This window comes from Monodon monoceros, unplaced genomic scaffold, assembly GCF_005190385.1.
Source record: "Monodon monoceros isolate NGI ecotype Baffin Bay Population unplaced genomic scaffold, NGI_Narwhal_1 Super_Scaffold_20, whole genome shotgun sequence".
Lineage (NCBI taxonomy): Eukaryota > Metazoa > Chordata > Mammalia > Artiodactyla > Monodontidae > Monodon > Monodon monoceros.
The window spans coordinates 64361852-64377307 of record NW_021703777.1 but is presented as its reverse complement, the minus strand read 5'-3'; the positions used below and the strand labels follow the sequence as shown (position 1 = coordinate 64377307).

The following is a 15456-nucleotide window of genomic DNA, read 5'->3' as shown; positions in this document are numbered from 1 at the left end:
AAATGAGTACTCCCATGTGTCCCAGAATTTTTGAAAACATAAGTCCTTAGAAATCCATGGTCAAAGGTTATAGAATCTTTCCCCTTTTGCTACTTTTAACAATCCAGAGAACTTATAATCCAAGTTGCAAATCCAAACAAATTTGTGAGAATTTGTTCTTGATGGGAATAAATTTAAGAAGATGGAGAGGGGAGAATCCAGCGATTGAGAATAGAAGAGAATGGAAAAGAAAATAGTAGGGTAGAAATAAGGATTTTTACTATGAAGTTTAGGTAGTGATAAATGGTGAGGGAAATCCTGGTTTCAGAATATACACCTTTATCGTTTGGGCTGTTGGATCTGAGATGTGAGCTGATGGCACGTGCTTTGATATGAAATTATAGTGGTCATAGCTTTGTAAGTATTTTAAGTTTTAGGCAAAAATTAGAGCAATATTTGTTTTGTCAGAAGTATTTCAGTTTTTCTAATGTGTGACTGTTAGGATAGTTTCCCAGCTGCACTGAAGGGTACAAGTTAAGTAAAATCACTTTTGATCTTTGAGATCATGAGGGAACCTAGGGGGTCAATGACCTAGGCATAAAATCAGAAAGGCTTGAACATTTTTTAAATGTATTAACAGAAATCTTAAGTGGCAGGATAGTAAGCAGGAATTAACTATGTAGTTGAAGACATTTCAAATGCCATTATAGACTTTTTGTAGGTCTTTCTTCTTGTTTTTGTGAGCATAAAATTATTTATGGGGCTTTTCAAGGTTTACTTGAAACATACCTTCAGTAGTTCTTGGTTTCCAAAAGTCTTAAGTTTTTCAAAGGCTGCTTATCTTGCTAGAAGGCAGCATGGCTCAAGGGAAGGGGTCTGAGGCTTTGGAATCAGGAAGACTCAGGTGTGAAAGTTAGTTTTGCCATGTAATTATTACCGAGGTCAGTGACATCACTCTGGCTCTAGCTTTATCATCTCTAACAAGTATATATTAATTTTTTAAGTTAAGGGTTATTATGAGGTTTAGGTATAGAATGTAATCATTCAATAATTGGTAGCTGCTGTTATTAGTCATTTTAGGAACCTAACTGTAGTGACCTGAAGGATCTATGGTACTTTGATTGTTTTACTTCTGTAAAATTTTAAAAACAGAATTGTTCAGAACTGAAATATAGATGAAGAGAAATTCATCTAATTTGCATCCACTTTTCATTGCCAATTCCTACAAGTGACTTCTGTATCTTGTTAAGCATATATATTTTTATAAAGTTCTTAGCTACACGTAAAAATGGCTTTTAACGTTATTTTATTTTCTTTTATTGTTAGATTTTCCTATTGAATTTGCAGCATTATTTTGTGATAGACTGTTTTTCCATCTACTCACAAACTTTAATGGTTGTAAATACAATTGGAGGTGGGGCTGGCATTTAAATATTTGAATTTTTCTAACTAAAGGCAAGTTATCAAGAATGAAAAAGTGGTTCCCTATTTATTTTTTCTAATTCTCAGAATAAATCACTAAGGAACATAACCTTTATGTATCAAAATGAGCATTATTTCTTTTCAAGCCGTTTTGAGGAATTTTTAAGATTTCTGTAATAGAACTATGATATGTGTTACAATTACAGTGGGCAAAAATTTTTATTTCCATTTGTTTAACATTTGCTACTGATTCAGTTCCACAAAAATAAATTCACTTGGAGACTATTAAAACATAGTAAATTTTGAAGAAAACCTGCAAAAATACTTAAAATTTAGCATTATGATCATTGTTTGGTGTGTTGGTCTTAGCTAATTAATAAAATTTCGTTTTTATGACTATGCAAAGTAGTGAGATCTAAGTGAAGTTTTTTCAATATGTGTTGTGATCTGATTTTATTTTAAATTACATTGCAAAGGGTTTTAGCCTTTATTTCTCACCTAATATTTGTGTTATTGTCCAAACATCTAATTAGGTGAAACTGAAATGATCCAATTTTTATGTTACAGGAGATTACCTGGGGCAATTGATGTCATTGGTCAGACTATAACTATCAGCCGAGTAGAAGGAAGGCGACGGGCAAATGAAAACAGCAACATACAGGTTTAGTATTTTTAAAGTTATTCTTTTTTTTTAAATGAAGGATTATATCTGTGTTCTAATTTAATTTATTCATTCATAGCACTATGCTATATGTAAGGTGATTTAGGTACTACAAAGGGGATTTAAAATGTGGAATCAATCACCATGTTATTACAAAAGCTGTTCCATTTAAAATTTATAACCTTTGGATCTTTTTCAGTAAGATATTTTTTTCCTTGCTATAAATGTGATATATAGGCTCATTGGACTAAAAAAGGAAAATATGGGAAAAGTTTAAAGAAGAAAATAAAACCGTCGATAGTTCTGCCATCTAAAGATAACCACTCTTAACATTTTGGTACATCTCTTCCTCGTCACTAAGCAAGATTGGGGTAGATACTACTATGGTTATATTTTTGTGTATCCTTTTTTTTTCCATATAAAATTATCATTTGCATTTTCCCATATTCTTAAAAATATTTAACACCTCCTCATGATAGATTTATTGTATGGCTATACCATAATTTATTTAATGTGACATTTCTGGGTGAAGTAGATCTCTTTGTTTTTCAAGTGAAAGAATGAAAGAAGATGAGTTATTAGCTTGTATAATTCAAGTTTGAACTTTGAGTAATTGAGACTTTCAGCTATTAGCTTGACCACACTTTTTTTCATTATTTATTTTCTTTCTCTGAGTACTTTAAAAGATGTCCAGTGTTTTGATTCTTTATTACCTTTAGTAAATTATGTAAATGTTCTTTTTAGCACCTTTTAAGGTAAATTATTTCTAAAATGGAAGATAATCCTCTTTTTTACCCCCACCATTAAAATGTCATGCTTTCCTAAAATAATACTGCTTTCTACTTTAAAAACTAGCTTATCAGCATAAGCCTTACAAAAATTACTGTACTTAAATGTAGGAAAAGTTAATGAAAGATTATGTTTAAATGATATGCTTTAGCCAGCAAGGATTTGTAAAGTATACATTAAATATATAAAATCATGTTGCCTGTTTTTTCTAGTTTTCTCAAACATGTTTGCACATCAGAATCCCTTAGGGAACTTGTCAAAAATTCAAATTTCTAGGTGCCACTCTCCTGTAGGTTCGGTTTCTGTCCCTTACCTGTTCACATAGATCAGTATTTTGTAAATACTTTTTAAGTATAAACCCTTGTTCTTAAAGTTACAAGGCTCACATGAAGAAGTTTTTTATGTATCTGGCTGCCTGTTAGTTGCACCCTATTGATGCATGCCTTTATAGTCTCTTACTTTGCAACCTGATAATGACAGGCCTTGGTACAGTGAATATCTGGTTCTATTGCCATGTTAATTTCTTAATGCTAGTATCTATGACTAATGATTATATTGCCTTAATTTGAATACTTTAACTTTGGTTGAGTAACAAAGATAATACTCATTACATTTTATTTATGAAGTACTTAATTGTCTCGTTTAGAATATTTTTAGAACAATTATTCCTTAAGAATTTTATTTGTAATGATTCAGTTTTGTCTAGGCTTTGAATATGAACATTTAAAAAAGTGTGTTTGAGAGTGAATACTCACATCTGTATAATATACACGCACATCACACACATAGAAAAATTACTCCTGCTTCCCCAGAATATATGTAAGTGAATAAAACTTATTTCTTAGATTAAATGAGATTCATTTACTGAGTTTAATCTCAGATAAGAACATTTATTCATCTTTTTAATTAACTATGCTCTAATTTTAGGTCCTTTCTGAAAGATCTGCTACTGAAGTAGACAACAATTTTAGCAAACCACCGCCATTTTTCCCTCCAGGAGCTCCTCCCACTCACCTTCCACCTCCTCCATTTCTTCCGCCTCCTCCCACTGTCAGCACTGCTCCACCTCTGATTCCACCACCAGGTAAATAGTAAATAAGACATTTGATTTTGAAAGAAAAATAACCTTTGAGTGTTTTTAAAATTTTGAATTTAACAAAGTATGTATTTGAAAATAGCATCTTCATTGATTGCACTACATTAATCTTCATTGATTGCACTACATTAAAAGTAATAGAATATGAAATTGATTATGTAAAATCTTCAGTAGATTCACACTGAAACAGATGTATATGTGTCTTACTTTTTCAGTAAAGCAAAGAAGCAATGTACTAAAATAGGGAAGAGTGGACAGACACTAAAATTGTGATCCAAAAATATGATAGTGATCCCCAAATTAAAGTTGCTAGTTGTGTATGTATAAATTCACATTGAATCATACTAACTTGTTTTGAAAAAAAAATTAAAGATACTTTCAGAATGGTGTAGGTCAAAAAAATTACATTCTGTGAAGGGATTGAAATGAAAATCTCAGTCTGTCTGGTCATCTTTCTTTGTATACTGGTTTCCTTTTAGGAGACTGTTTCTGTGTGCCAGGTATCTGATATTTACCTCTACTACACAAGAGAGAAAATTAATCTCATTTTTTATCATATTCTTAGTCACTTTTGGTTATTTATTAAAAACTAGATCAGTGACAGTAGAAAAAAATTCACAAATAATTACCAAATTTTATACTTTCATCCTTTTGTCTGAAGACCTTTGTTATTTTATTCATGATAGGCTTTCAATATTTATATCCCTTAATCAATTTTTAATGAAACTAACAGGATTGATTGAGATAATAATTACTTTCTTCCTAGGGAGAATGCCAGTAGTAAATGTTAAAAATTAGCTCCTGGTCCTAACCAGAACTACATGCGCTACATATGTTAAAATTTGCTTTCTATTAATAAAATCAGTTTAGGGCTTCCCTGGTGGCGCAGTGGTTGAGAGTCCGCCTGCCGATGCAAGGGACACGGGTTCGTGCCCCGGTCCGGGAAGATCCCACATGCCGCAGAGCGGCTGGGCCCGTGAGCCACGGCCGCTGAGCCTGTGCGTCCGGAACCTGTGCTTCGCAACGGGAGAGGCCACAACAGTGAGAGGCCCGCGTACCGCAAAAAAAAAAAAAAAATCAGTGTATATTAGAGAGGCTTGTCCACTCACTTTGAATTTGCAAGAGAGTTGTCTTTGTTTTAAGCGGTGGTGATTGTAATTAGAGTACAGAAGCACTTAAAGGGTGTGACTAATCCTTCCCTGTAATACTCATCCTTGGCCTCGAAAATTCACCTACTGCATTAGCCCCACAAGCACAATGCCTTTGATTTTCTTCTGAGATTACTTCTGCTTTCAAAAAGGATAATTATGAAACCTGACTACGGCTTTAGGGAACTTGTTGTCTCAAAAATAGAGGAAAGAGAAGAGTGGAGAGGTTACTCTAAGAGAACATTATTTCTAAAGTTCAGTGAATTTCTTGTTCCAACAATAAATTGCTTGTTCTGAATCTGAACCCATTCAGAAGTTGTGCCTGGATCTGTGACTCTTGAATCTTTAATGTGGTGAGAATTAACTAAATGAAAAGAGAAAGTAATGAGGACTTAGTGATCCATAAATGAGTCCTTTGCCCTATGAAAAAGATAAAATGTAGAAATAGTTAATTTTGAACGTATTTGATTTAATGAGACTAAAAGATGATCAGTGTATGTGATAATAGTCTTTACACTACATTGCTTTGTAATCTTATTTAAGCTTTACCAGCTACTAAAGGTGATTTAAAAGAATTTTCTTATTTACTAGCTAATATAGTATATTCCCAGATGGCTAACATATATTTCAACACTTGCTATTTATTAAAGTAAGTGAGAGAGAGGCGGTGTGAACTGATGATAAAAAAATAAATAGTTCCCTGGTGTAAGAATATTTAGAAGCCCTGTAGGATATTGATAGGCAATGGCATTATCTGGATGTGCGTTCTTTTTCAAAATGGCAAAATCATTCCATTTCTTTGCCGTCTAACCTTTGTTTTTAAGGATGACAAATCTTTTAATTATGTTTAGCTTATCTATGACATTATACTGTAGAGTACCAGTGATTATTGCTTAAGCTGTCTATTTAATATTAATTTTCAGCTACATGCTTTCCATATTTTAAACACCTGTCCAGATTTCCTTTGATGCTTATCCTTAGAGAACATTTCCATGTCATCCTGTCAGCATTGAAGGAATACAAATTCAGATGAATTCTAATGCTGGTTAAGCAGTACCTATCTGTGGTGTATTTGCTGGGGGTGGTAGTGAGGGAAAGATACCAATTCATATTGAAACCAAATATTTGTAAGTTGAGACTATCTGGATTACTCCTTATTTTACTAGATTGTGAGCTGTTGGAGAGAGCATAGGCTGTGTATTTCCATTTATGTTTCCCTGCAGCGCTAATCACAGAGGTCTTGTGTATACTTGACATTCCCTTAATATGTTAGCTAATTGAGTTAACAGGATATTTATGTATCCATAACACCAAAGGGATTATCAGATTGACAGTTGGTACAGGCACTTATTAATCAGAATGAGCACGGGCTTTAAACTACAGTATGGCTGCATAGATATATATACATATACCAGATGAATGTAGGCCTTGATTAAAGCCACATTTTCAGTTACCATTTACCACAGGGTCACATGATTACAGTATATTCTGTATAGTTTGCTGTAATTTAGATCACCTTAAGAAGCATAAGCAACTAATGAAAGAAAGCTGTGGTTCAGGAGTCTTTTTGTAAGTACTGCCTTAAAAAATACTCCATTTGTCTTTGAGAAACCTTGGGTTTTCTGTTTGCTTCCTTGAGAAATAATTAAAGGAGAAATGAAGAAAAATCTTTGGAGAAATAATTTGAACATTTTAATGTTGCATTTGTTAACATTAGCTTTCAAGTGCTTAAGTTTTTAAGACTGTAGTTCTGTGTATGGTGGAACAAATATAATAATGATGTATTATGCCATTAATTTGGGATGTTATCCAGATTTGCTTGGAGTAGTCCTATTATATGTTTTGTCCCAGGTTAATTATTACTATTCACTCTCAGAAACGCCCTGGTGTGGAGGATTAAATTTATGGTCAGCTCTTGGAGGTTTACAGATGTGGCTTCTTGCATGAGCGGACAGTTACTCCTTAGCAACAGTGAATTGCTAGAGACCGCTTCATTCAAGGAACTTTTACTGTCAGGTAGTTAACAGAAAAGAAGAGGTGTGTTGCTTCCTCTCCCCCTCAAATACACATACATCTAGAACATACATGAAAGTGACAGAGAGGCCAAAATCATATTTCTGGCCACAATGGATTTGTACGGAGAGCAGAGGAGGTTTTGTTTTGGAGAGTACAATAAACATGTAAGGTCCTAACTGAATGTTGTGAGTTCTGGATTAGCTTTTTTAAATGAAAAAGTATTTAATGTGGTTCCTTGCCACCATACTAACAGTAGCTTGAAAACAAACACTGGTTATTCAAGATCTTCCTTAATTTTCAGAAAATCTATTATTTTCATTTTCTAGTGAACCAGAAAATTAGATTTTTAGATAATCTAAAATTAGATTATTTTCCTGTTAGCAGTATGGTTTCTAGCACAGCGGCTATCAAACTTTTTGGTTACAGACCCCTTTATACTCTTAAAAATTACTGTAGACCCCAGAGAGCTTTTATTTATGTGTGTTATATCTATTTTTTTATTAGAAATTAAACCTGAGAAATTAAAATATTATATATATATATATTTTTTTTTTTTTGCTGTACGCGGGCCTCTCACTGTTGTGGCCTCTCCCATTGCGGAGCACAGGCTCCGGACGCACAGGCTCAGCAGCCATGGCTCATGGGCCCAGCCGCTCCGCGGCATGTGGGATCTTCCCGGACCGGGGCATGAACCCGTGTCCCCTGCATCGGCAGGCGGACTCTCAACCACTGCGCCACGAGGGGAGCCCTAAAATATTATATTTAAAATATTATTTTGAGAGTATGCATAATAATCCCATTGCATATTAAGATAATATTTTTATGAAAAATTATTTTTCCAGAATGACAACATTTAGTGCAAACAGTGGCCTTGTTTTACACTTTTGCAAATCTCTTTACTATGTGGCTTAATAGAAAAAAACCGGATTCTCCTATTTGCTTCCACATTAAATCTATTGTGATTTCACATGTCATGTAGCCTCTGGAAAACTTCATTGTATACTTGTAAGAGAATGAGCATGAAAATGGCAAATAACAGCCTAGTGTTTATGAAAGGAGTTTTGACCTTGCAGATTCCTAGAAGGGCCTTTGGGACGCCCAGGAAGCTCCAGATAACACTTTGAGAACTGCTGCTTTGCCAGAAGCTTGGCCTGTATTCGATGAATATTTTCTGCATCCTTGAGGAAGTACAATTTTGTCCCTTTATTTGAGAAGCTGTTTTGTGAACATAACATTTATTAAGCTGATTTTATAGTTCCATGAAGATTTTTGGTCTTACACAGCAAATCCACATATTAACTGATGCTGTTTGCCAAAAATGTAAGCATTTTAAAAATGTAGTTTCTAGAAATACCTTTTGAAAAATAATTTCTTGAAGTTTTTGAGAACTGTACTCGTTTTCTATTTTGTTGTGTTTTTCTGTATTTTTTTAAAAAACCAAGAGTCTGTCAGTGTTTTCAGTAAACTCAAAGTAGGGTGTAATGCTAATTATCTGTAACGAATAGTATTTTTTGGCACAATTAAGTTAAATTTAAGTTTTAATAGAAAATAAAAGCTCCTTCAGGTTGTTGATATTTTTAAATGTCTTTTTTCCCCATGGATGCTCCCTTTATAATAGTTATATTTTTAATACACCATAGATGCTGTATTTTGTAGAATTTAATTATGGTTTAATATTTGCCTTTTGTTTGTGCTACTCTTCCAGTCACTTTGCCATTAGATGTGAGCTTGTAGAGATTAATTCCTTTACAAGTTATTTGTAAAAATATTGATATTTCTATCAGAGACGTTTTTATTTGTCTAACATAGAATTTTTGTTTTCCATAGGCTTTTAGATTATAATAGGATTAAGAGATCTTAATAAAGATAAAATAGTTCACCCATTTTATAGTTAATGTAAAATTATCTTTTTTACTTTTTAGGTGTGGAGTATGCTGATAACTATTTTTGTTGCTTTAAGTTTAGTGACCATATCACCTTCTAACATTTTTTCTTTAAAATTACTTCCATTCCTTTTTGCACCTTTGTGATTAATTACCTTATTAAGAAATAGTTTTATAGTAGTCTACATCCTGTTCTTTTTAAAAGGTTACATGGTAGATGATGTATGTGTGTATATAGTATTTAAAATATTGATACATAGAAAAGCATGTGGTGGAAGGTAATATTTAAAGATTTTTATAAAACTTTTTGTACTCAGTTTTTTTGTGCAGAATTTACTTACGAGCTTGATGACTTGACAGTAGAAATTGGTGAGACATAAGGAAAGTGATCAGGCTATCAATTTGTAACATGCTAGTGTTGATGAAATTTGTCATTTACAAGTGAGAAATAGGAAGCATAGTTCACATAGTTCTTTGCTGTGCTTTTTTCTTTCATTTGAACTGAATAGAGAAATGATAGGTGGTAACTATATGTATTAGCTCTTCCTCCATAACAAATTACTGTAGAACATAGTGGCTTAAAACAACATACATTTATTATTGAACAGTGTTTGTGGGTTAGGAATGTGGGGACAGCTTAGCTGGTCCTCTGCTTCAGGTTCTCTCAGAGGCTTTGAGATGGTCATCTCAAAGGCTTGACTAAGAAAAGATTTCTGTTCAAGTTCACTGACCTCTTTGTTGAAAAGATTCACTTCCTCTCCAACAAGGTAGCTGGCTTCATCAGAGCATGAATGCTGAGAACACAGTAGAGGAAACCAGCAAAATAGAAGTCACTCTCTTTTGTAACCTAGTCACGGAAGTGACATCCCATCATTTTTGCTGTATTTCGCCTGTTAGAAATAAGTCATGATATCTAGACCGCACTCAAGGGGAGGATATAAATACCAGAGGTTTAAAAAGACATGAATACCAGGAGGCAGGGATCAATGGAAGCCATGTCAGAGATTGCTATCACCTAACTCTTTTTTGCCATAGCTATATAAAATAATGATGCGATACATTGAGAATGCGTTCATAGATAATTTTTATTCGTTTATCTTTTGAGTACAGAGCCTCTATTAACTTTGTGGGAGTTTTTGAAATATAGATGAGTTCCTTTTGATATGATGTTTTGCTGGTCTGCTGTTTTTCTGTTTCTTTGCATCAATTCCTTCAGTCCCTAAATAGGATTTTAGGTCCCCCGCCCACCCCTATGCTTCTTTACGTTTACAAGTACTTACTACATACTGGAATTAGTTAAATCCTATTCTCTTTCTTTTGAAGATGCCAGATAGTATAGGCTGTCATACAGCTGTACTGTTTTACTTAAGAATGTCACATGCTTTGTTTGTTTCATAAAAATTTGAAATGGAATTTATGTTACGTGTTTTGAATATTGAGGTGCTCAGCAATGCAGTTAGTAGAGAAGCTTGGATGTAATCCAGTGATTCTCAAAGTATGGTCTCTGGTCAGCAACATCATCATCTCCTTGTTTGGGATGCAGATTCTCTGCCTCACTCCAGACCTACTGAATCAGAAATTCTAGGGGCGGGGCCCAGCAGTCTGTGTTTTAACAAATTCTTGAGGTGATTCTGATGGCCACTGAAGTTTCAAAACCACTAATCTATTCATTCCCTTTAGAACTTGAATATTACTTTTCCAAAAACTTTTGGCCTGTAATAGAAATCTTGATTTTACTATTGTATGCAAAACTTTCCAGGAAAACAAACATTTTTTCCCTACTCATTTTACAGATAAAGGATACAAAAAAGAAACACAGTGCGTGCTTTGTGTATTTCAAGCCTGTTGGCTGGGCAGCATGTATGTTGGCCAGGAAAGGTGGGATTGTTGAGGGAGACAGGACGGGGAATTTTGAGATGCATTTTCTTTTTCATTACACTGTTTCTTTTGTTAACAAAAGTCAAATACCAAACGGTGATTATTTTAGATGAAAATTGTGTTGGTTTAACATTATATCACATATTAAATTTTCTTAGTAGCATTTTGAAAATACATTTGCTAATTGTCAAAGAATGGATTGTATAATGTTTCATCAACTTATAAGTTCTGTTTCAGTGAACACTTACCAATAAAGATTTGCATTGAATTATCTTAGATGAAATATGGGTCTCACAAGAACGACCCTTTATAAGTTCTCATGCCAGCTTTCTGATGTGTAGATACTGTTTGGAAAGACATCTATATCTGTCTATCTATGTTGCATAATTTTTGTGTTCTTAATTCTTTTCAGTTGATTTTTTAAAAATCTGTCCTATGATACTACTGTAGTAAGATTAAAATTTAAAGCAAAATGTTTGTAATTTTAACTACCTTCATAGCATACTTAATAGTTTGGTTATATTCTTTTATGTTTTGTGAAAGTTTGATAAATGTTTTTGAGGACTAAATTTTGAGAGGTCTGACTAGTATTTTCTTACTTCACATGAATTCACATTGTAGTTAGCTGAAGTGATGCATGTTGCTCGTGTATTGACTTAGGTAAAGTTATTAGGATTACAGAGTGGGTTGCTGAAGTTGGTATGGTTTTTTATCTTACACACCTAGGACAATAGTCATTCATTTAAATAGTCATGTATTCAAATGTGAAAACCAGGTCACATAGTGAAGTACAGTAGTGCTCTAAAAATATCTATACTGTTCTAAAGAAAATCAAGTAATAGTAGACATTAAGAACATTTAATATGCTCTGCCTTCCTTGATTTCCCATTTAGTTTGGTGTCTGGGACTCTGCTAGTTTGTATTGTTTGCTGGATTCTTTTAGCTTAGTAATATAGGAAGCAGCAAGGTACCTCAGGATGGATGAGAATTACCATGAAGTGTAGCTCATTTTAGTAGACTTGTGGATGCCTAATGATTTTTGAAACATGATAGCTACCTTATATATCTTTTTCAATCTTCTTTGTTTTTGTAAGGTTAGCATATCCTTTTATTGCACGGGTGGTTAAATAAGGTGCTTCATTCTCCATTTTAAGGCCATTTGCTGCTTTAAGATCTTTTTGTATAAACCTCTTATTCTGGTAAAACATGCACAGAAAAAGTTTAAATAAATTATTGGCAGATGTTTCATTGACAAGCAAACACTTGAAAGCAGTTTTTTCATTATTTTTTCCTATGCATTTAGTTAATGAATTAGATTACTTTTTCCTCTTTGGGAATAGTTTTGATGCAGTTTTTAAGATTGGATTTAGTAAACCATTCTGACTTTGTTGAAGTTATTATGGTATAAAATTTTCCTTGAAAAAGTTATTTGTTTTTTAAAGTTTTCTACTTAGAAATGTCATTTTTCTTCAGACAAGAAACTTATAATTTGCATGACACATAAATTTTAAATTAGGGTTTATAGGCACATTTGACCAATGTAAATTGAGAATGTTTATACATAGCTTATTTCTTAAAGTTTTTAATGTGTGCCAGTGAGTGAGAGTCACTCAAATTAGTATTTACTGACTTCTATAGAAGTAGACTTAGTGTGCCCTAGGGGTTTATATATATGAATTGGCTATACCCCCTATCCTCCCACAAGTCAAGGGAAGTAATAACCTTTCCACACTCCTGTCAACAACAGTAAAACAATTCACACTAACACTTGAACCTCCCTCGTAGCTTTACTAAAGTGAATATCCATCATCTTCCAAGTTACCTTGCACTACCTGCAGTATTTAAGAGCCCATTGATCACTTTCCCTATTAAACTGTTAAAATAACAAGATCAGATGTGGATTATCAAACTTAGTGTTAATTTCATGGAGTTTGATATTTGTGTATGCACAAGTGTGCTTTTTTTAACTGATGTCTCACTTCGTTTGTGATCACAACTAGTGGGGGAAACCTTGTTATGAAGTTGTTAGACTGGGATTTCATCAGGAAGTCTGACGTTACATTTGAATTGTTGGTCCTCTGCAAGAAAACAGAATGCTGCTTTTGACGGAATAAGCCAGGACAATGAGGCGAGGGGTTTTATTTCAAGGTTTTCTTTGGTGATGGCATAAATACATAACAGGTTATGAAATCCAATTACTATATTAAATTTCATCACTTGTTTTTTAGGTATTCCAATAACTGTACCACCTCCAGGTAAAACTTTTTTTCATGTTTTCTCCATCATTGTTAATAAACATGAAATTTCAAGCTTACAGTTACAGGAGGGACAGTGTTGATGTGGTTAGAATGTGGAATAGGCTATTGGGATTTCAAGGTCCTATTTTCAGCTCTGCCTTTGCTTCATTCGAGTTTTGATTAAGATATTTAGTTTTCTTATATTTGTCTTACCCATTTCTGTAGAAATAGACATTCTGAGAAAGTTTTTACCATATCAATTTATTAAAGAAAACAGTATAGGATTAAAAATAAAATTTTTATTAAAAATTGTTTTTTCAGACCAATGAATTTTTTATGTATGATGAAGTGACTGCAAGAGAAGAGAAAGGTCATTTATCTTGACTTTATCATGGTTTCTAATTTTTTTATTTTTACCCTGCTGGCATAACTCAATGTTGTGAGAAAGTATGTTCTGAACCACACAGATAGGTTGACAGCTGGACAGATGGTTGTTCATAGAGCAATGATTAAATTGTTCATTGTTGTAAGGATATGATCAATAGGAGTTTATATGTGGCCCAGTGTTTTTTACATTTTTTTTCAGTTCTTTTTAAATTTTTTTATTTTTTGGTAGTGTGATACAAATATGATAGCAAGTGTATTTACTGAGTTCAGTATTAAAAGTCAAGAAGTATAAAGAGAATGAGAGGTGACAATGCTTGGAAGGGTGGGTCTAAGTTCAAAATGACCTTGATAAACAGAAAATAGTGGAGTTTAGATAGCATGGGATAGTATACATATTTAGATGTGGGATAGAGAGTCACTGATTATGTATGAATATGGCTGAACAAGACTTACTAGGAAAAGTCATAAAGGAATCATTGGTGTGTCTTTATAGGTTAAAAAGAAGTGATTGTAAGGCTATATAAAGTAGGATTGTGACTCTAGGACTAATGTAGTAATTGCTAGATTTTACACTGCTAAGATGCTTAATAGAGGAGAACCAAAAAACTGGACACAGTGAAGATGAGCATGGTGAATTTGAAACAGCTTGAAGCAGGGCTAAAAATGGATTTAAATGGACTTTTGAGAAGGGTTAGGAGAACTGGGGTTCATTTTTACCTAGAATACTAAAAAGGAGGCTTAGTGGAAGTGTTTTCAAACATGTATTTCAATGGATTGCTTTTTGTCCTCATGCAGATCAGCATATGAATTGTAGTGAGAGAGATTCGAATTATATAATTTAATGTGCTTCCTAATAGGGTTATTAAAGCTTGGCAGGAATTGGTGTCATAGGAATTGGTATCATAAGTTGTAGAATCTTCAAGTCTTGTTGGGATATTTTATTGCCTATCTGAATTTGAAAGTGCAGAGTAGATTTAACTGTTAAGGTCCCTTGTAGCCATACTCTGTGGTATTTCATTTAGGTTTTGTGAATTATTCAGAATACAGACCTCATGATATAAAGGTGCAAATTATTTCATTTCTAAACTAATTTAAAAACTATATTATGTGCTTTTCTTTATAAATTAGTTCTTTAGGGTTGTGCTATTTAAAACGTATTTTATGATGGATGTTCTCAGCCTTAAGCATCTATATATTTACTGGTAAGATTTTATTTATAAATTATACATTTTAAGGAAATTTATATACATCTAAACTCTCAAAATATTTTTTGAAAGAGGTAAATGCTATTTTATTTGCTTTTCTTCTAAAATACTTAAAATATATCTGGTGGCAACACTACTACTGTTTTATATATGGAAAAGGTAAGGCATTGAGATTAACTTTCTCACACTCACAAAATGGGCTGTGTGTGGTGCTGAAAATAAGACCGGGTGTCCTGACTCCCAGTTTGTGCTCTGTGTATTAGACCAGACTGTTCATTTAAAGTTATATTCCTCCAAAAATCTGTTCATAAATTTAAGCTCCATTTTTTTCCTGTCCATTATAACATAGAGAAGCACGTTATATCCCCAGAGAAATTTAGTGACACACAGCAACCTTAACTCTTGGCATTAAGTGTACATTCTGTTAACTTTTTTTATCTTATGATTGAATGTTTCAGGTTTTCCTCCTCCACCAGGCGCTCCACCTCCGTCTCTTATACCAACAATAGAAAGGTAATCAGTATGGATACTGTAAACTTTTTTATCATTGATAGGCTTCTGACAGAAGAATCATATGTATCTTGGTAATATTTTCAAAGGTCTAATTTTATAAACAATAGTACCTGCCTTTTAATTCATAAGTCTAGATCTGTATTAGTTACTTTTATGTAAGATGTTGGACCTATAGCCTAATAACAAAACAGGACAAAGAAAACTAAATGATAGTATTTTGAAATATCTTGCTTTGATTTACG

The 15456-nt window shown here is 33.2% G+C and overlaps 1 protein-coding gene across 15 annotated transcripts in view; it reads left to right on the top strand.

Annotated features, from left to right (window-relative positions):
- Window positions 1–15456, top strand: part of FIP1L1 (factor interacting with PAPOLA and CPSF1) — a 63888-nt gene that overhangs the window by 33018 nt on the left and 15414 nt on the right. For 10 of the 15 annotated variants that reach the window (XM_029235269.1, XM_029235268.1, XM_029235272.1 and 7 more), the window contains 4 exons: window positions 1969–2062; window positions 3779–3935; window positions 13101–13127; window positions 15160–15214. In XM_029235269.1, the coding sequence (XP_029091102.1) occupies window positions 1969–2062; window positions 3779–3935; window positions 13101–13127; window positions 15160–15214 (333 nt within the window). The remainder of the gene's footprint in view (window positions 1–1968; window positions 2063–3778; window positions 3936–13100; window positions 13128–15159; window positions 15215–15456) is intronic. The other 5 variants (XM_029235266.1, XM_029235279.1, XM_029235277.1 and 2 more) reach the window with 1 other exon arrangement.